We start from the raw sequence: 16547 nt of genomic DNA, 5'->3' as shown, positions 1-16547 counted from the left end.
ATTACCTGTGTCGTGTCGGACTGGGGCATGAAGGGCCCAGGAGGGATAGGGTGGTAAAAGCCCAAAAGTAAGGAGTGGGGACAGCTACTAGAGGGGGTGTGGCCAGCCACCACAGATGGAGTTTGCCAACCATTAGAGTGGACATGCAAAGAATAGAGCCCTTTTATAAAAGAAGGGGACGGGGTAACCCAGGACCATCCTCTTTGATTGACAGGAGGGCTAATCTTGGTGTAGTGTCCACAGAAACAAACCAAACACCCAAATTCATCCATGATCCTGCTCACTGATCCCTAGAGAAAAGGGTGATGCCCTCAGGCAGTGGAGCCCACTGGGAATTTCCCCTGTACACCTGTGGTCCAGTCCGACCCTGCTCCTGTGTCACATTTCTTAATATTAATGTTTTTATCACCTTTGCATTTGTGTGCATATGAAGGGTGTTTAGATGGTAAAAACAGTGGGCCTAATTCAGACCCGCTCGCGAGCGCTGAGCGCTCACAAGCAGGTCGATGTTGGCCCAGTGTGCACGCGCACGACGGAGGCAGCTCCGTCGTGCGCATGCGCGAGACCCGGATCGCGACGGGCAAGCCATCGCTCCGGGTCTCGCTACAAAGGGGGCGTGCTGTCAATGGTGAGTGACAGCACTCCCCCTTTGGTGGGCGTGCCAGGGGCGTGGCTGACCAGACGGAGGCGTTCCCATGGGAACGCCTACTGTCTAGGGCCGGCCCCACTGACATCACAAGTGATGTCAGTGGGAGTGCTCTCGGCTCTGATAGAGTCGAAAGCACTCCAAGGCTTGCGGCAACGAGACCCTACCACAAGGGTCTCGTCGCAAACCCGATGGTCGCGATGGTCTTGACCATCACGACCATCTTTCTGGCCGCTCGCTATAGCTGTGGGTGGTCACCCACAGCTATACGAGCGGCCAGGAGGCCGCTCAAAAAATGAAGAAGGACGGCCCTGATTCAGATCGAACGCTCTGTCAGAGAGTCCGGCTCTGAATCAGAGCCAGTATCCCATGGACAGGAATGACTGATGCCCTATCTTTGGTATCTCTAGCCAACATTCATCAAGGAATGCCCAATCTGCCCAGCTCCTCTCATCAGAAGAAGCCGGTATTATTATAGATGCATGATGACTCTAAAATTGAAGAAACTTGTTTTTTTCCCCTAATTTGTATATGACTCTATTGTTTATTGTTGTTTTCACCAGGGCAACAAGTTACAACTCTAAGCATAAATGCAATTAACAACTTGTCAATTTCACAAATTAGAGGCATTCATGTGCTGTACTGAAGTGATTTTATTAAGATTACCAAGTCCTAATAACCAAATCTAATGAATATACATCAAGCCTCATAATACCAATGCTGCAGGTTCAGGCAATAGAAATTGTGTATAGGTGACACTTCTACTTTATGGATCTCTGTATCTTAAAATCAGGCAAACTGTACAGTGTTTAATATGCACTGTAATTATTAATAATAGATTATTGTTGAAAGAATTTGCTTGTTTGTGGATTCCAGTATCACATCTCTGTTTATCTCTGAATGACTAATTACAAAGTGGACATAGACTACTTTGATGAGTTCACATATTATATATACTGAACATTATTAAAAGATCACTATTAATGACAGTTAAACTTTTCCAGGATGGATACATTGATTTCATGGAGTATGTTGCTGCTCTCAGCCTGGTTCTTCGTGGAAAAATTGAGCAAAAACTGCGGTGGTATTTCAAACTCTATGATGTGGATGGAAATGGCTGCATTGATCGCCATGAATTGCTTAATATAATCAAGGTGAGACTGAGCTACGCATTAGATGATGAGAAGAAAGGGTGCTGAGTAGAGCTTATTCAAGACTCTTTTGATCTCTAGATATAGAGCAATGTATGCCAGGGGCGTACCTATAGTGGGTGCAGAGGGTGCTGTTGCTATGGCACCTGGAGGTTTAGGAGCCCACCTTCCCTGTTATAGCATGTTTTTTACAATACATGACAAAGATAGCGGGAGTCAATCAGCAGCACTTCCTCCACTGCCAATAAATTTGATGCTCCAGTCCATTGTAGAGGAAGAGCAGGATACTCTGCTCCACACAGTCATAGACATGAGGATCCAACCAGTGAGCATGGGGCAGTCTCCAGCAGGATCAGTACTATAGTTTAGCAGATCAATCAGACTGTGGAGTTCACTGGGCTGGGTATCAGGTATGTCCCTGTGGAAGCTAAACAACCAATGTCCAATGTGTCAACAGAACTACTATAGGTGATGCAGAGAATAGGAAACAAAATACTGCTGTATCCCATGCAGAATGCTGTCTTTGCTCAGGGGCAAAGGCATATGTTGTGGTCTAAGGGCATGTAGGTAGGTCTGAGGGGCAATTAAGGGGCATGTGTGAGGTCTGAGGGGAGGGTTGAGTGGATGTAACTAATTTTCATGGACATTTACCGCAAGGTGCATGTTTGATGGTCTGATGCTATGTGGGGAGGACTGAGGAGAATTTAAGGAACTTGTGGCAATGCGGTGGGAACAGAAAGATATTTAATCACTCAACTGGCTAATTTTTCACAAAAAAACCTCTCAGGAATTGTTATTTTTTTTAAAATAGGTTTAGAAAGTATTTTTTAAAATGTATTTTAAAATTGTATAAAAAAATATATATATATCCCTTGGGAGTGCCTTGCACCCCATCTCCATAAGCCCCCATTGTAATAGTGCCTCCCACCCCAAAGTGGCAAGAGACCCCCCCCAGGGGCAGTAGATCCCGAGTGGCATTAATCTTCACACCCCTAGTGATAATAGATCCCCAGTGGAAGAGCCCCCCAACCTATTAATGTTCATAAATACCCACCCATGTGTCACTATATGTATAATCAACCTGGGCAATAATTATGGAGCGTATTACTCACCCCCACCCAACAATGCCAAAAGATGACTCTCCTGTGGCATTAAAACTCACCAATGTGGCACTTACCCCTCTCGCAAATCTGGGATGTGATTTCGCATTTAAGGGGTTCATTGGGAGAACTAATGGCATGTGGTAGGTCTGGAGGACATTTAAGTAGCATGTACAGAGGTCTGGTGGTATTATGTTGTGGAGTTAACCCAGCTCACAGAATAATTTATGAACAGCAATGGGATGATGTAGGGGCAACCACCATTTCCAAGGCTAGAGTACCAGCGAGGAGCGCATTAAGCAGGATCCTGTCAATATGAACTGGGCATATTGGGGCATAATGTGTCCTGGGAGCACTGTATAGCATAATGTGAACTGGGGCACTACAGTGTGGGATAATGTGAACTGGGTACTACTTTGTGGCATAATGTGAACTGGGACACAACTATGAGTAATAAAATAAGGTAGGGCACTATTATTGGGCATAAAATAAACAACCACTTCAGAGAAAGATGTCTCTCTAAAAGCATTTTGGCATGGGTCCCTTCAAAATGTTGCCATGGGGCTCAAAATGTTTTAGTTACATCCCTGTTTGGAGTGCCGTTACCTTGTTTCAGTGTATCACTTGGGTGATGCGGGCCGCACTTGGTGACTCCTTTCAAAGGGGTGAAATCAAAATAGCAGAGCTGCTCTCCTATATTGGTGTCACCTCCTTGGACAGTGTCAATGAGTGGCAAGCAGCGCTGATGGGTGACACGCGCATGCGCAAATCATCCATTCCAGACACCCTTGTGCTCAGAGTGGTTGGGGGCTTTCTAGCTGCTCTCGGAGCACTTGGCAAGTCTCCAGCATGATGACAATGGTCTTGTCCATGAAACAGCACAAACCAGGGGGCGTGGCTTCCAAGGCACGAGGCCACGCTCCCTTTGGCGTGTGTGAAGGTCTGGAGGCGCCAAACTGGGTGTCTCCACACCTGGTTAGACCTTTGCCTTGATTCGCCTAACACCTCCATTAATCGGTTAGCAAAGGATGTGTCTTACATGATAATAAAATGTAGATAACTCAGGACCTTATCCCAAGGTGCATGCAGTTCATGCACAGCTTCTATTTCTCATGGATTCACAAAAGTATGCAAACGTGTATTTCCGTACTACGGACTTAGCAAACCCTGCGACGTCCACTTTGCATATCTGAGCAATGCTCAACTGCGCTGGTAGTTCTGATCACTCCACCACTGATGCACCATCAGTCGCAACATCAACTACTTGAGCAGCCCCTGTCTGGTGCACAGCCTCCCTTGTAACTTTCTAATTTATGGCCACTGTGGCTGTGGTGCTGCAAAAGAGAATGTAGCCCCATGCCAAAACACACCCATGACACTCCCATAACATACCCATGCCACCCCCTTTTGTGATCAATTTAGGTACTCTCCCAGTCTCCACCCTGAAACTCCCATGGAACGCAGACGCCATATGAAGTACCCAGAAAGCCATGAATGTCTGTACCCTCAGAAAATACAGATGTGTCCACATACATCTTACCTCCGTATACTACAAGTCGCATAAAATATAACATATAAGAGCCATAAAACTCGGTAGTGCCGAGCATTTTTGTGTGCGACTTTTTATCTTCAAATGTATCTTATTCAGGAAGCAATGCGAATAGGATGCAACTTTTTATCTTCAAATGCATCATATTCACAAGCAGCTTTTGCTGATTAAAATGATATGCAGCATGCCTATATTCTGTGCACAACTGTGGGTGTATCTGCATACGAAATACTACATTAGAGTGTTAGTGACTGTGACACTGTAGCATAGCATTTCGCATGCACATACACCCGCAGTTGCACACAGAATATAGGCATGCTACATATCATTTTAATCAGCGGAGGCTGCTTGTGCGCCCTATTTGCATCACTTTGCGAATAAAACGCATTTGAAGGTAAAAAGTTGCACGAAAAGACACTCGGCACTAACAAGTCACACCACAACTAGAAAGGCTGTTTAACGCCAAGTGAGGAAGCAGAGCCGTAAAAGGGCACAATTGCGCCCTGTGCTGCCCTCGTCCCCGAGCCAATATGTCGCACAGAGGTGGTATGACTGGCAACTCCGGTAAGTGCATCGCTGACTGGGCATCAGCAGGACGCCCGATTGGCTGCAAATACTGTGCAGGGTGCCTGTCTGGAGCGTCCACAGAATGCTCCATGGGTGCTGCAGCAGCAATCCTGGCTGCAAGGTGCCATTCCACCCTGCCATGCCTATGTGGCATGTGTCAGCTCTGTCTCCACCCTAAGGTGAGTGAGGCTGAGCTCAGCCAACTGCCTGAGCCAAGGTGCATGCGCAGTGCAAGCACAAAAAACCCAAACCACTGCTGCTGCAGATGAGCCGAGGTCCATCTCATCCTCCTCAGCAGTGCACACAGCAACAGACAACTGTAGCACCAGGGGAGCCACACATGTGCAGAGGAAACTTTTGCCCCTACGCTGACTTTCTCCAGCAAAGCCTCTTCTGCACATGCAAGGCTATTCGATAGTTTCCTATCATCGATGGTTCCAGCTAAAACACCCATCGATGACAAAACTCCCCCTGTGCAACGCATGGGGCCACAATGTAGTATTTTTGTTTAATTATTATTTTGGCCACATCTGATCAGGCCACACCCCCTGAGCTCAGGGCACCAAAGGAAACCTTTGCCTTGAAGTCCACATGGTCTAGAACCGGCCCATCATACACTGTGAGATATCTCACGGTGTATTGGTCCCGATATCTGCACTCCAGAAGGAGACATTTCCCCGTTCCTTCTCTGTGAAGGAACGTGGAAGTCGGCCGTAGCTGGACATACACTGCCCAATGTGGTACTTTGAAAATATCGGATTGAACGGGCATGCTGGGCAATCCAGGTTGCCCGAACAAACGATATTTTCCGATCGGTTACCAGCATACACTGTGCAATTATCTGGCCAATCTGTCGAAACTGGGCAGATCAGCCAGATAATTGTATAGTGTATACCCAGCATAAGACATACATAAAGACCCCTGCAGAGGGAAATCTACTGGCTGTGAGTACTCAAGCTGTGAATGCCGTCACAGTGGCTAATTTATGCGAACAAATTAGCCACAAGTTTGAGACAGAATTTGCAATGTCTCCGTGATCACAAGGTCCTGAGCAGACGACTGTGATCCATGGGCATTCTTAGGTGGAGTGTAGGCAGTGCCAGATTAAGGTCCACATGGGCCTGGAGCTGAAACTTATGAAGGGCCTATTGTGTGCCGGCGCAGGGGTTGTGACCAACACAACATGGGTCTGACTAGTAATGTGGAGGGTATGACCAATGTTGTGGGGGTGTGGCACTCCTCCAAATATATATTCTTGCCAGGTGCAATCGGCATCAGCACTCAGGGAACTTTTAAAAAGATGAGTCAGCACTCAACACTTGTGTTCCGATGTTTCAGAATTGAATTTTCTCCTCAGGGAACAATGGGCCTGATTGAAAGTTGTACACAAACCCAATGATTTACGTATATCTCCGATGTTTGTTAATCTGCACATGCACAGAACCTGTACTGCGTATGTGCAGATCTCTATCTGCGATTATGGTTGCAGTGCTCCCTAAGCCACAGCATGATTGACATGCTGCAGCTGTGTGGGGACAGGGAAGGGGGGTTGATGGCCAGAGTTACACAAAATGATGGTGTGTCAGCCCCATTTTCTGGGCGTACAGAGGCTTGTGACTGCATCCTTGGATGCAGCTTCACTTGCCCCAGAAGTGAGAAATTCACAGCCATCCTTGGTAAACTGAGGGTCACTCAAATGAACGATATTCATACAGATGGTGCATACTGCAGCGGATCACAAAAGCATGCAGTGGGTGTTTTTCTGCTTCTTTTACATATTTTCATACAGCAGTTGCGTCTCTCTGTGCACAACTGTGAATCAGGCCCAATGTACATCATAAACTCACCTTAAATATCCATAGTTGAGTTTCCAGCATGGACCTGGCAGGCTGCAATCAGCGGCAGCTGCTTCCGGTAAAAGCAGAAGTGCATAATCATGTTGGCGCATCCTGACTGGGGTTTGAATAGTTACTATAATAGAGTGTATACATAAAAATAAATAGTCCCAAGTACACGAAAGAAGGTAATAACACATATACAAACATAATGATCCTGTGAGCTTAAGATGCTAATCCCAATGAGCCAATAAACCTGACACGTATATAATAAAAAGAATGTAACAACTGCATTAGAGTCCTTATCACATAGAAAATGTACAAATCAACTAGGTCTAAAAGGAAAAAAAGTATAAATAAATCTGCAGCACATATAATAGGCCTCCATCTACATAATGTAATGCTGCATTCAATTGTTGACATCCTGAATGTCGACATTCAGAACATGTCAACTTTATACAGTCGACATGCTGAATGTGGACAAAATATAGCACTCCTGTTGTCAGGGGTATGCCAAAACTAAAATAAAATAGCTTACCTCATATCCCATGATACCATGTGCGATTCCAAATGCTGCCCGGCATTTGGAATCACACATCCTGACTATAGTACACTGTGTTGGTGTCATAATAATAAATATATATATAAATCTGTATATACATACACACACACACATATATATCTTAATCCGCCAAGATCTGTCCCGCCTCTGACATGCATAGTGGGAGCCGGGGCACTCACCACAAGAGCCAAAAGCATCCACTGCAGCGAGCCACAGGACAGGCCGTAGCTGGAGAGGACGGAGGAGGACCACTCTGTGGGTGCCAGGAACGGGTAAGTATTGAGCAAGGATGGATTGGGGAGGAGGGGACCTGGACGGATCGGGAGGCAGGATGGGGCTGAGCGAGTGGCAAACCGAGTCCCTTTACTAGTGTGTGTGTGTGTGTGTGTGTGCATGTGTGAATATAAATATATTTAGAAAATATATGTATTCGTATCCACTGTTGTCCTTAAAAAGGAATATATGTATATATATATATATATATATATATATATATATATATGCAGAGCACTGGTCATAGACGAAGTCATGATGAAACCTGGGCCTTCACTCATTTGAACTGAAAATAATGGAGTTCTCCCTCTCTGTGCAGGGAGGGAGCAGCATGGTGGTTTTCATTGGGCTGGGCTAGGGCTAGATTAATGGTTTGGGGGTCCAAGTCACTTAAAAGTGGGGGTCCCTATAGCCTTAAATTAACAGCATAGTCATAATAAATTAGATAGATAGTAAGAGGGAGCTACAAGTAGGCGGTGCATAATAAAGAGCCTTTCACACCATTTCCATAACATAAGAAACATTTATTTAGCATATATTCATATACAAGTATTCACATAGGCAGAGCCACTCATGCAGATCACATATAAAGTCACTCATGCAGCAGGTCATATATGCAGTCATATATGCACCAGGTTACATGTGCAAATAAGCATGCAGGGTCACACATACAGAGGATCATATATGCACACATGAGACACACACACATACTGTACTTAACAGTAGTTAAACTCTCTTTTACCTTGCAGCCAGGTACTGGATGTTATCACTATGGAGTTGAAAGTAAACAGGGGCTCTGTAGCAGATCATCCGCCCTCTGTCCCATGATGGCAAACCTCCAGCAGTCAGCAACAGGCAAGAGGACAGTACACTGGGCCATTTAGCCCCGCCCCACACTCGGAACACGCCCCCACACTCAGAACACGCCCAATCGCTCTCTGCTTGCTTCCTTGCACTGCAGCAGTTCCGTTTAAATTAATGTCCGATGTCCGTTCCCTCCCTTTAATCCAGCTCTGTGTGCAGGGCCACGGAGAGCACGGCACACAGCAGCTGGCAGCTTGAGGCAGGATTTTTTTTTTCTATCAACACTGCCAGCTGATCCTGTTGACAACGGGCCTATTTTTATGGTGGGCCTGGAGCTGAAGCTCCACTCGCCCCATTATTAATCCGGCCCTGAGTGTAGGAGGTGGCCAAACGTGTTTGCAAAAAGAGGTTGGCCCATGGGCATGTTATATGAGCTCCAAGAGTGTGTCTGCGCTTGCAGCTTCATTCCCCATCGCAGACACACAGTCTCAGAGGCTAGTTTCAAAGAAACAGTTGATTCAGAATCTATGCAGCCCAGGCCTTACCAGAGGAGTCGTTTTGCATCCGATGTTGCGTTGATGATGGTGTTTTCTCAACCCCTGAAGCATCTGCACATAACGCAGATCAGGGGTGTATTAAGAGAGCAGACTGATGGCTGACCGCAGCAGCAGTAGACTCTGGGCACTAGTCTGTGCCCAGAGTCTACTGCGCATGCAAAGGCGATTTACTCACTGTGTATGTGCAAAACGGCAGGAAAATGGCTGCGGCGGCCATTGTCCAGCATTTTGTGCTGGGCTGAGACACCCAATGTGGGAGAGGTAAGTATTAGAAAATATAGGTGCAGGGTGTGCGATGTGGGCCCCTCCTGGACCCAGAGGCCTGTGTGCCCTGCACACCCTGCACCCATTATAAATACGCCCCTTATGCAGATAGGGGAAGTGGGTGTAGTAACATTTGCACAGTCCGGCGCACACTATTTCGGGCGGGGAATCTGTTACCAGCCATTAGGATATTTTTGCAAATACATTGCGAGTGAAGACGCAGTTGAGAATGCATTAGCGTACAACTCAGGCGCTTAGTTTTTTTATGTTTAATACCTGTTGCAGCTACAGATGTGACTTAATACACCTATCCTTTTTGCATCATGTGGTGCGAGACGCCTGGAGGGATTCCCATGCTGTGCACTTTTCCTCAATTTTGTTTCTTTTTTCCCCCTCAATTTTGCTACTTTTTCCTCCATTTTGCTTAGTTCGTGTATAGGGCCTGATTCAGCAAAGATCACTATTCTGCTTATACGCACGCAACGCAGTTGATATGTAAACGTTTGCATTCACATTGCGATCGCAACCTACCATAAGGACGCCCACTTCCCCTAACTCACATCCATATACTAGGGGAACATAGCGAAACCATCGGTAACATCTGACCCATACGCACAGTTAAGGCAGGTCAGAGCTCACTCAGGAATTGCTTCTTTCAGTGTACGTTATGAGGCCTCAGGTTGCGTATAGTATTGCAGTGGCTAATTTAAGCACGCCCCTGCAACGCCGTCCCAATGCACTGGCAAGCCTGCGTTCGCCTGACCACCCCCTGTCACCACCCACAAACAGCACTTCCTGTTAATCACTCTGCAATAGGTCTGCATAGCCACTGCAACCGCAGTCCCAATCGCAATAGCTAGTTCGTGCACTGCGATGCATGCGCAGTATGCTACAATCGGCCGATGGCATGCGTAGAAGCAATTGCGATCCTTGTTGAATCAGGCCCATAGTGCCTTATTATGAGTCACATGCAATCCCGATGTTCCCATAGTCGAGCGATTTTTAGCAACTATGCATGCGCAAAAATTTGTAAAGCCCCTACAGTGCATGCATGAAACAAAGTGTACGCACAAAGATGCTGTTACAATCGGGACAAATGGTTTCAAAAATGGGGCAGAAAAGTAATGGGCGTTCGTGGGCAGTGACTGGGAGATCTCTAGAAGTGCACTCAAAATTAATCCATCTCATGGGCATGTTATGGGTGTGTCAGTGAAAGTGGCTACATTTACAGGTGCTCAGCCACAGTCATGGGAGGCCAGAGTTAAGCTGTGTACACACGTAAAGATTTTCTGTCCAACCATCCAACTAGTTGATTGGTTGGAATTAAAATCTGGTAAGGTATGAAAGCAAATGACAATCAGCAATTTGCTCCCAAATGCCAGAAAATGGACAAAAACTGTTGTTTGAACAAATTGTTGAGATCAAACATTTAACAAACTTGTCTGACGACCACTTTCATCTGTTTTCTGGTATTTAGGAGCAAATTGCTGATCATCAATTACTCTCATACGTTACCAGATTTTCCAACCATCCAACTAGTTGGATGGTTGGACAGAAAATCTTTACGTGTGTACCCAACCTTATGGCCCCCATACATCAGAGATTGATTGCAGCGATCGTGCAATTTGCAATCGATTGTGTATAAAAATCTTTCCCTTTTTCAATCGATTGCAATTCTGCAATCAATTGAAAAAGTGAAAGATTTTTATGCATGGAGGCCTTAAGACTGTGAAATTGCACCTGCCATAGTCCTGGGGCAAGCATTTAGGATTAGGATTTTTGTAGCAAAGGAATTGGTATAAAGTTGCAGATTTAGTATAAGCATGCATGGCGGCATGGCAGAGGTCACTCCTATCGGACCTGTCTTTGCCTTTTTACCCTAAGTTGTGCACTTGTTCCTTCATTTTGCTACTTTTCCCCCTCTATGCTACCATTTCCTTTATTTTACTACTTTTCCCCCTCTATGCTACCATTTCCTTCATTTTGCTACTTTTCCCCCTCTATGCTATCATTTCCTTCATTTTACTACTTTTCCCCCTCTATGCTACCATTTCCTTCATTTTGCTACTTTTCCTCCTCTATGCTATCATTTCCTTCATTTTACTAGTTTTCCCCCTCTATGCTACCATTTCCTTCATTTTGCTACTTTTCCCCTTCTATGCTACCATTTCCTTCATTTTGCTACTTTTCCCCTTCTATGCTACCATTTCCTTCATTTTACTACTTTTCCCCCTCTATGCTACCATTTCCTTCATTTTGCTATTTTCCCCCCTCTATGCTACCATTTCCTTCATTTTACCACTTTTCCCCCTCTATGCTACCATTTCCTTCATTTTACTACTTTTCCCCTTCTATGCTACCATTTCCTTCATTTTACTACTTTTCCCCTTCTATGCTACCATTTCCTTCATTTTGCTACTTTTCCCCCTCTATGCTACCATTTCCTTCATTTTGCTACTTTTCCCCCTCTATGCTACCATTCCTTCATTTTACTACTTTTCCCCTTCTATGCTACCATTTCCTTCATTTTACTACTTTTCCCCTTCTATGCTACCATGTCCTTCATTTTGCTACTTTTCCCCCTCTATGCTACTATTTCCTTAATTTTACTACTTTTCCCCTTCTATGCTACCATTTCCTTCATTTTACTACTTTTCCCCTTCTATGCTACCATGTCCTTAATTTTGCTACTTTTCCCCCTCTATGCTACCATTTCCTTCATTTTGCTACTTTTCCCCCTCTATGCTACCATTTCCTTCATTTTGCTACTTTTCCCCTTCTATGCTACCATTTCCTTCATTTTACTACTTTTTCCCTTCTATGCTAACATGTCCTTCATTTTGCTACTTTTCCCCCTCTATGCTACCATTTCCTTCATTTTACTACTTTTCCCCTTCTATGCTACCATTTCCTTCATTTTACTACTTTTCCCCTTCTATGCTACCATTTCCTTCATTTTGCTACTTTTCCCCTTCTATGCTACCATTTCCTTCATTTTACTACTTTTCCCCCTCTATGCTACCATGTCCTTCATTTTGCTACTTTTCCCCTTCTATGCTACCATTTCCTTCATTTTACTACTTTTCCCCTTCTATGCTACCATTTCCTTCATTTTGCATATTAGTTTGTTTATAGTGTACTAGGTACTTAGGATTTGTGTTTCAGGGCAGGTAAATCACAAAGCCTCTGACGCGCTAAATGGGGCTATTTAGCATAAATTGAGGATAGGTGTATGTGGACACATCTGTACCTGTGGCACCTGACCAGTGTCTGGGGGCTGCAGATCCAAAGGTGTGAAGTCTCAGTGCTGGGCACTATGACTTGAGAATCATTGTTTTAAAAATAATTCAAAATTCGGGAAATGTTTTAATGTGAGTGCTGTGTGCCAGTTGTAGCTATGTAATTTTAAGGAATTTTTATTTATAAGGTATTGGTAATTTGATGATTAGATTGTCTGTATATTTCTGCCATGGGAAGTCATATGGCAATTATTCTACACCCAGTAAATGCATCTAAAGGGTGGGATGTACTAACACTGAAATGCAGTCAATTCTCTGAAAACTGTAGTTTTCTGAGGTTTGACTGCATTCCTTATATGCATCACGGTCAGGAAAGCAAAACTTTTTGGAGCTTATATACAATAGGCAACGTTATCTATAGATAGCCTATGTGCTTAATTTTGCAGCATTCCCTGTCCCACGCAGCTCGCCTTTCGTGCATGTGTTGACCGATGGCTGAGCATGCTCAGAAGGACTCACAGCTGTTTTTGGAAGAGCTGTCCTTTGTGGTTTTAATCTTAATTGTACTTACTGTACATTTGGTGTTAATAAATGCCACTATGCATGTGGTAAGTGGCGGGATGTATCGCATTCAAAATGTGACTCATCCTGCCCCACGTGTTAATTAACCAAACACTTCTTTTTGACTGGAATGTTTCCTCCCTCTGCCTGCCACCATAGGTTACTCTAAAGGCCGATTATCAAAGGATCTGTGACCGATTCTGCATCTTTGCACAAAGACTCATTGATTCGCTAAGCCACAAGTGGGCATCTCAATACAATTGAAGGCATCTGCGACATTTGCATATTTTCGCACATCCGCTGAGTACACTGATTAAGCAGCAGTGGCAGCATTATCTTCCATCTCTGAATCAGGCCCACTGTTGCTTATACTAATTCTAAAGCGTGTGGACCCAGCGATGTGACTGGTAACCCCCCTGCCGACATATCTGATGGCCGGTACACACTAGACGACCTGGTGCCCAACCTCCCGATATGTCAGACCCTGCCTCTTCCCGCTACATGGGGTCATCAGCTGCATCGTCAGGTTGGCCTGCATGTGGTGCCGACCTGACGATGCAGCTGACGACCCCACTAGAGTGTGCATCGCTCAACGTGGGTACACACTAGACGATATCGAGGATTTGTTGTTCTGATCCGTCGGAATCGGGCAAATCGTTTAAAAAATGGTCTAGTGTGTACCCAGCTTAAGATACCACCATTCACTCTTTGTATTCAGATGAAGACATCAGAACCCATCAGACAATAAACTGTTCTTAATTGTACAAGGCATAATGGTAGGTCTAATTATGTGCCACCATGGGACAACTCCTTTTATCTTCACACAGACTAAAATAAAACTTTACACTAATGTTGTGTATACTATTAGATACATTTGTCACTTTAGGCCTAATTATATCTACTAGCAAGTCTGAACACAAAGTAACAGGATCACAGTGGATGATCCAAGAGTTGAGGACACAATTTACATAGCAGCATCATGTGACCATAATGATACAATTTACCACGTGACACCCACCTGGATGTTCCCTTTGGAATCACCCGAAGGGCACATTTAAAAATAAGGTAAGTACAGTAGTATTTATCTGCTGACCTGATTAGTAAATATCTGCCCAATTTGGCCTCATTGTCTCATATGAGAGAAATCATTATAACACAACTAAGACTTTTGCCCCACCACCATCTTCCATCTTGAGACAACTATCTCAGGCTGCTTCATTACAGGCCCCATTATCTTTCCTCATACAGCTAATCTGTCCTTAGAATTACTTAGACATGTCTCAAGGTGATTCTTGAGCTGCCCTGCCAATTTAACTGGATTTAAGACTAGTTATTATTAATCTGTAGCTATTAAGAGCGATAATCTGCTAAAGGACAGAGATGTGAGGATTAATTTAAATGTGACCTACAAACCTAACAAAGATATGTTAAACAGATAAAAACACATCAAGCACTATTATTATGCAAGATATGTAAAGCTGACCAACTCTCGTCAGTTTTACCGTTCTGGCCAGTCTTAAACTGGGTATACACTAGCCCATATGCTTCTATAGGGTAATGCCAGCAAAAGCTGGCATTACCCTCTGCGATGGTGGCCAATACATATTGAAAACTGCGGTAAACCCCCCAAAACTGGGTTTTTATTGCATTTTCCATTTAGTACATTTCGGCCTGAGCTGTAAAAATTACTTCAAAAGTAAAAATTTAACAAATACTATTATCCCTACTGCAATCTTCCCATGTGGAAATCTGCAAATATCTATCATTTGTTTTTCAGCCTATAAATAAGTAGTGTATTTTTAGATACAGTTGAAGAACTTCTCATGCTGTTTTAAATACTTAAGCCGGGTGTCGAAGCTGAATAATTGGCTGAGACAAGTTCAGTTTAAAATTTAATCGCGGCGACGCCATCTTGTGACTGGCCGCAAGACGCCATCTTGAAAATGAGGTCGCAAGACGCCATTTTGTGAATGGCCGTCCAAGCGCCATTTTAGATAAACTCACATTTTAGTACATGTGGCGATAATACTATTAGCACCATGCGATTGCATCTTTCACCATTTCCCATACCCACATTATTACACACAATTGCGCTGTTAACTAGTCACATATTAGCGAATGCATAGGACTTTGTCCTTATATCAAACCCTGAATACCCACACATTACATATTCACACATAAGGTTCAATAAGCTTTAAAGTGTATGATTTAAGTTGGTTCAGTTAGTTTAAATGCTGAGAAATAAAGATATTTGATAACTAAGGTATTATACATGCTAAACAAGTTGTGTTTGGTTTTGTACTGATGCGTATTCTTTTTACAGTATTCCGGTGTAATCGGTGGGGAGGTCGCATCATGCAAACTCGAGTTATGGATCACAGAGCCTACAAGCAACAAAATGTATATTTCATGAACAACTGTTAGGATGTTAGAGAAGGGAAAGATCCCCAGCTGTTAGAGGCAGGGAGAGTCTATTTGAACCAGCCTGTTAAATGCACTGTAACAGATGCTTCTCCCCTGGGAACCAATGACATCAGCAACAAACTTCCCTATTGTCCTGTTTATTCTGGGGGGTATAAATATGTGTGCTCAAACGCTGGTTCTTAGTCTTCATGCTGAATGCTGTATGACTAGGGGTCTCTTGCTGATGCCTATCTCCGGGTCTGGAAGCGCTGCGTATGTATACTGTACTTGGGTCTGTATAATTTCCTCTTGCGCCTAAATTGTGTCTGGATCAATTGCGTGTAACTGTCTGAACCTTTACCTGAATAACACTTGTGCTTTGGAACCACAGATTCCACGTCTAAGTCTTTATTTACGGTATGACTGCGTACGCAAATTAGCGTCATCCTTAGAAGGTATAGGCAGGATATTAGAAGGTATAGGCAGGACATTAGAAGGTATAGGAAGGTGTGTATAGAGGTTCTGATCCAGTATCATTAGTTGGGGGCTCGTAGTGAAGTCACTTACCTGCTCACACGGTACATACGGCTATCGATATTTCAGCAAAGGGTGGAGTGGCCACATGCAGGGTTTGCCTGCAACTGCTTTGTGCTGAAAGATCGCTATCCATCTCCGTGTGAATCAAGGAAGCTGACTAGAATCCAGGGACTCTGTTGATAGAACCTTATGTTTAAAGGGGTGTCGCAGTACTGAGTACGCGGCTAAGTCGCAGGTTTGCGCATAGCAAAAGATGCACTTTTGTGTACGCAGTTAAAAAGTCATTATACGGTTGTGTGGTAGTCGCATTATTTTGTATGCGACTGGTCGCACAATAGCGTATACGTACTTCCGGTTGTGCTGCCACGTGTTTGAACAAAGCCATTGAGGTTTACATTTTTTTCTATTACCAATATCTGGGTTAACGTGTACTTTTCTGCGCAGGAAAAAAGTGTGTAACAGTGAATATTTGTTGAACAAAGTTAAGGGTATCGTATGA

At 44.2% G+C, this 16547-nt stretch overlaps 1 protein-coding gene across 1 annotated transcript in view; it reads left to right on the top strand.

Annotated features, from left to right (window-relative positions):
* Window positions 1–16547, top strand: part of LOC148540548 (guanylyl cyclase-activating protein 1-like) — a 45388-nt gene that overhangs the window by 9110 nt on the left and 19731 nt on the right. The window contains exon 2 of the mRNA XM_088444304.1: window positions 1651–1800. Within this exon, the coding sequence (XP_088300430.1) occupies window positions 1651–1800 (150 nt within the window). The remainder of the gene's footprint in view (window positions 1–1650; window positions 1801–16547) is intronic.

Source organism: Taudactylus pleione, unplaced genomic scaffold (assembly GCF_031769625.1).
Source record: "Taudactylus pleione unplaced genomic scaffold, aTauple2 ptg000019l, whole genome shotgun sequence".
NCBI classification, from domain to species: domain Eukaryota; kingdom Metazoa; phylum Chordata; class Amphibia; order Anura; family Myobatrachidae; genus Taudactylus; species Taudactylus pleione.
This window is presented reverse-complemented; position numbering and strand designations above follow the sequence as displayed.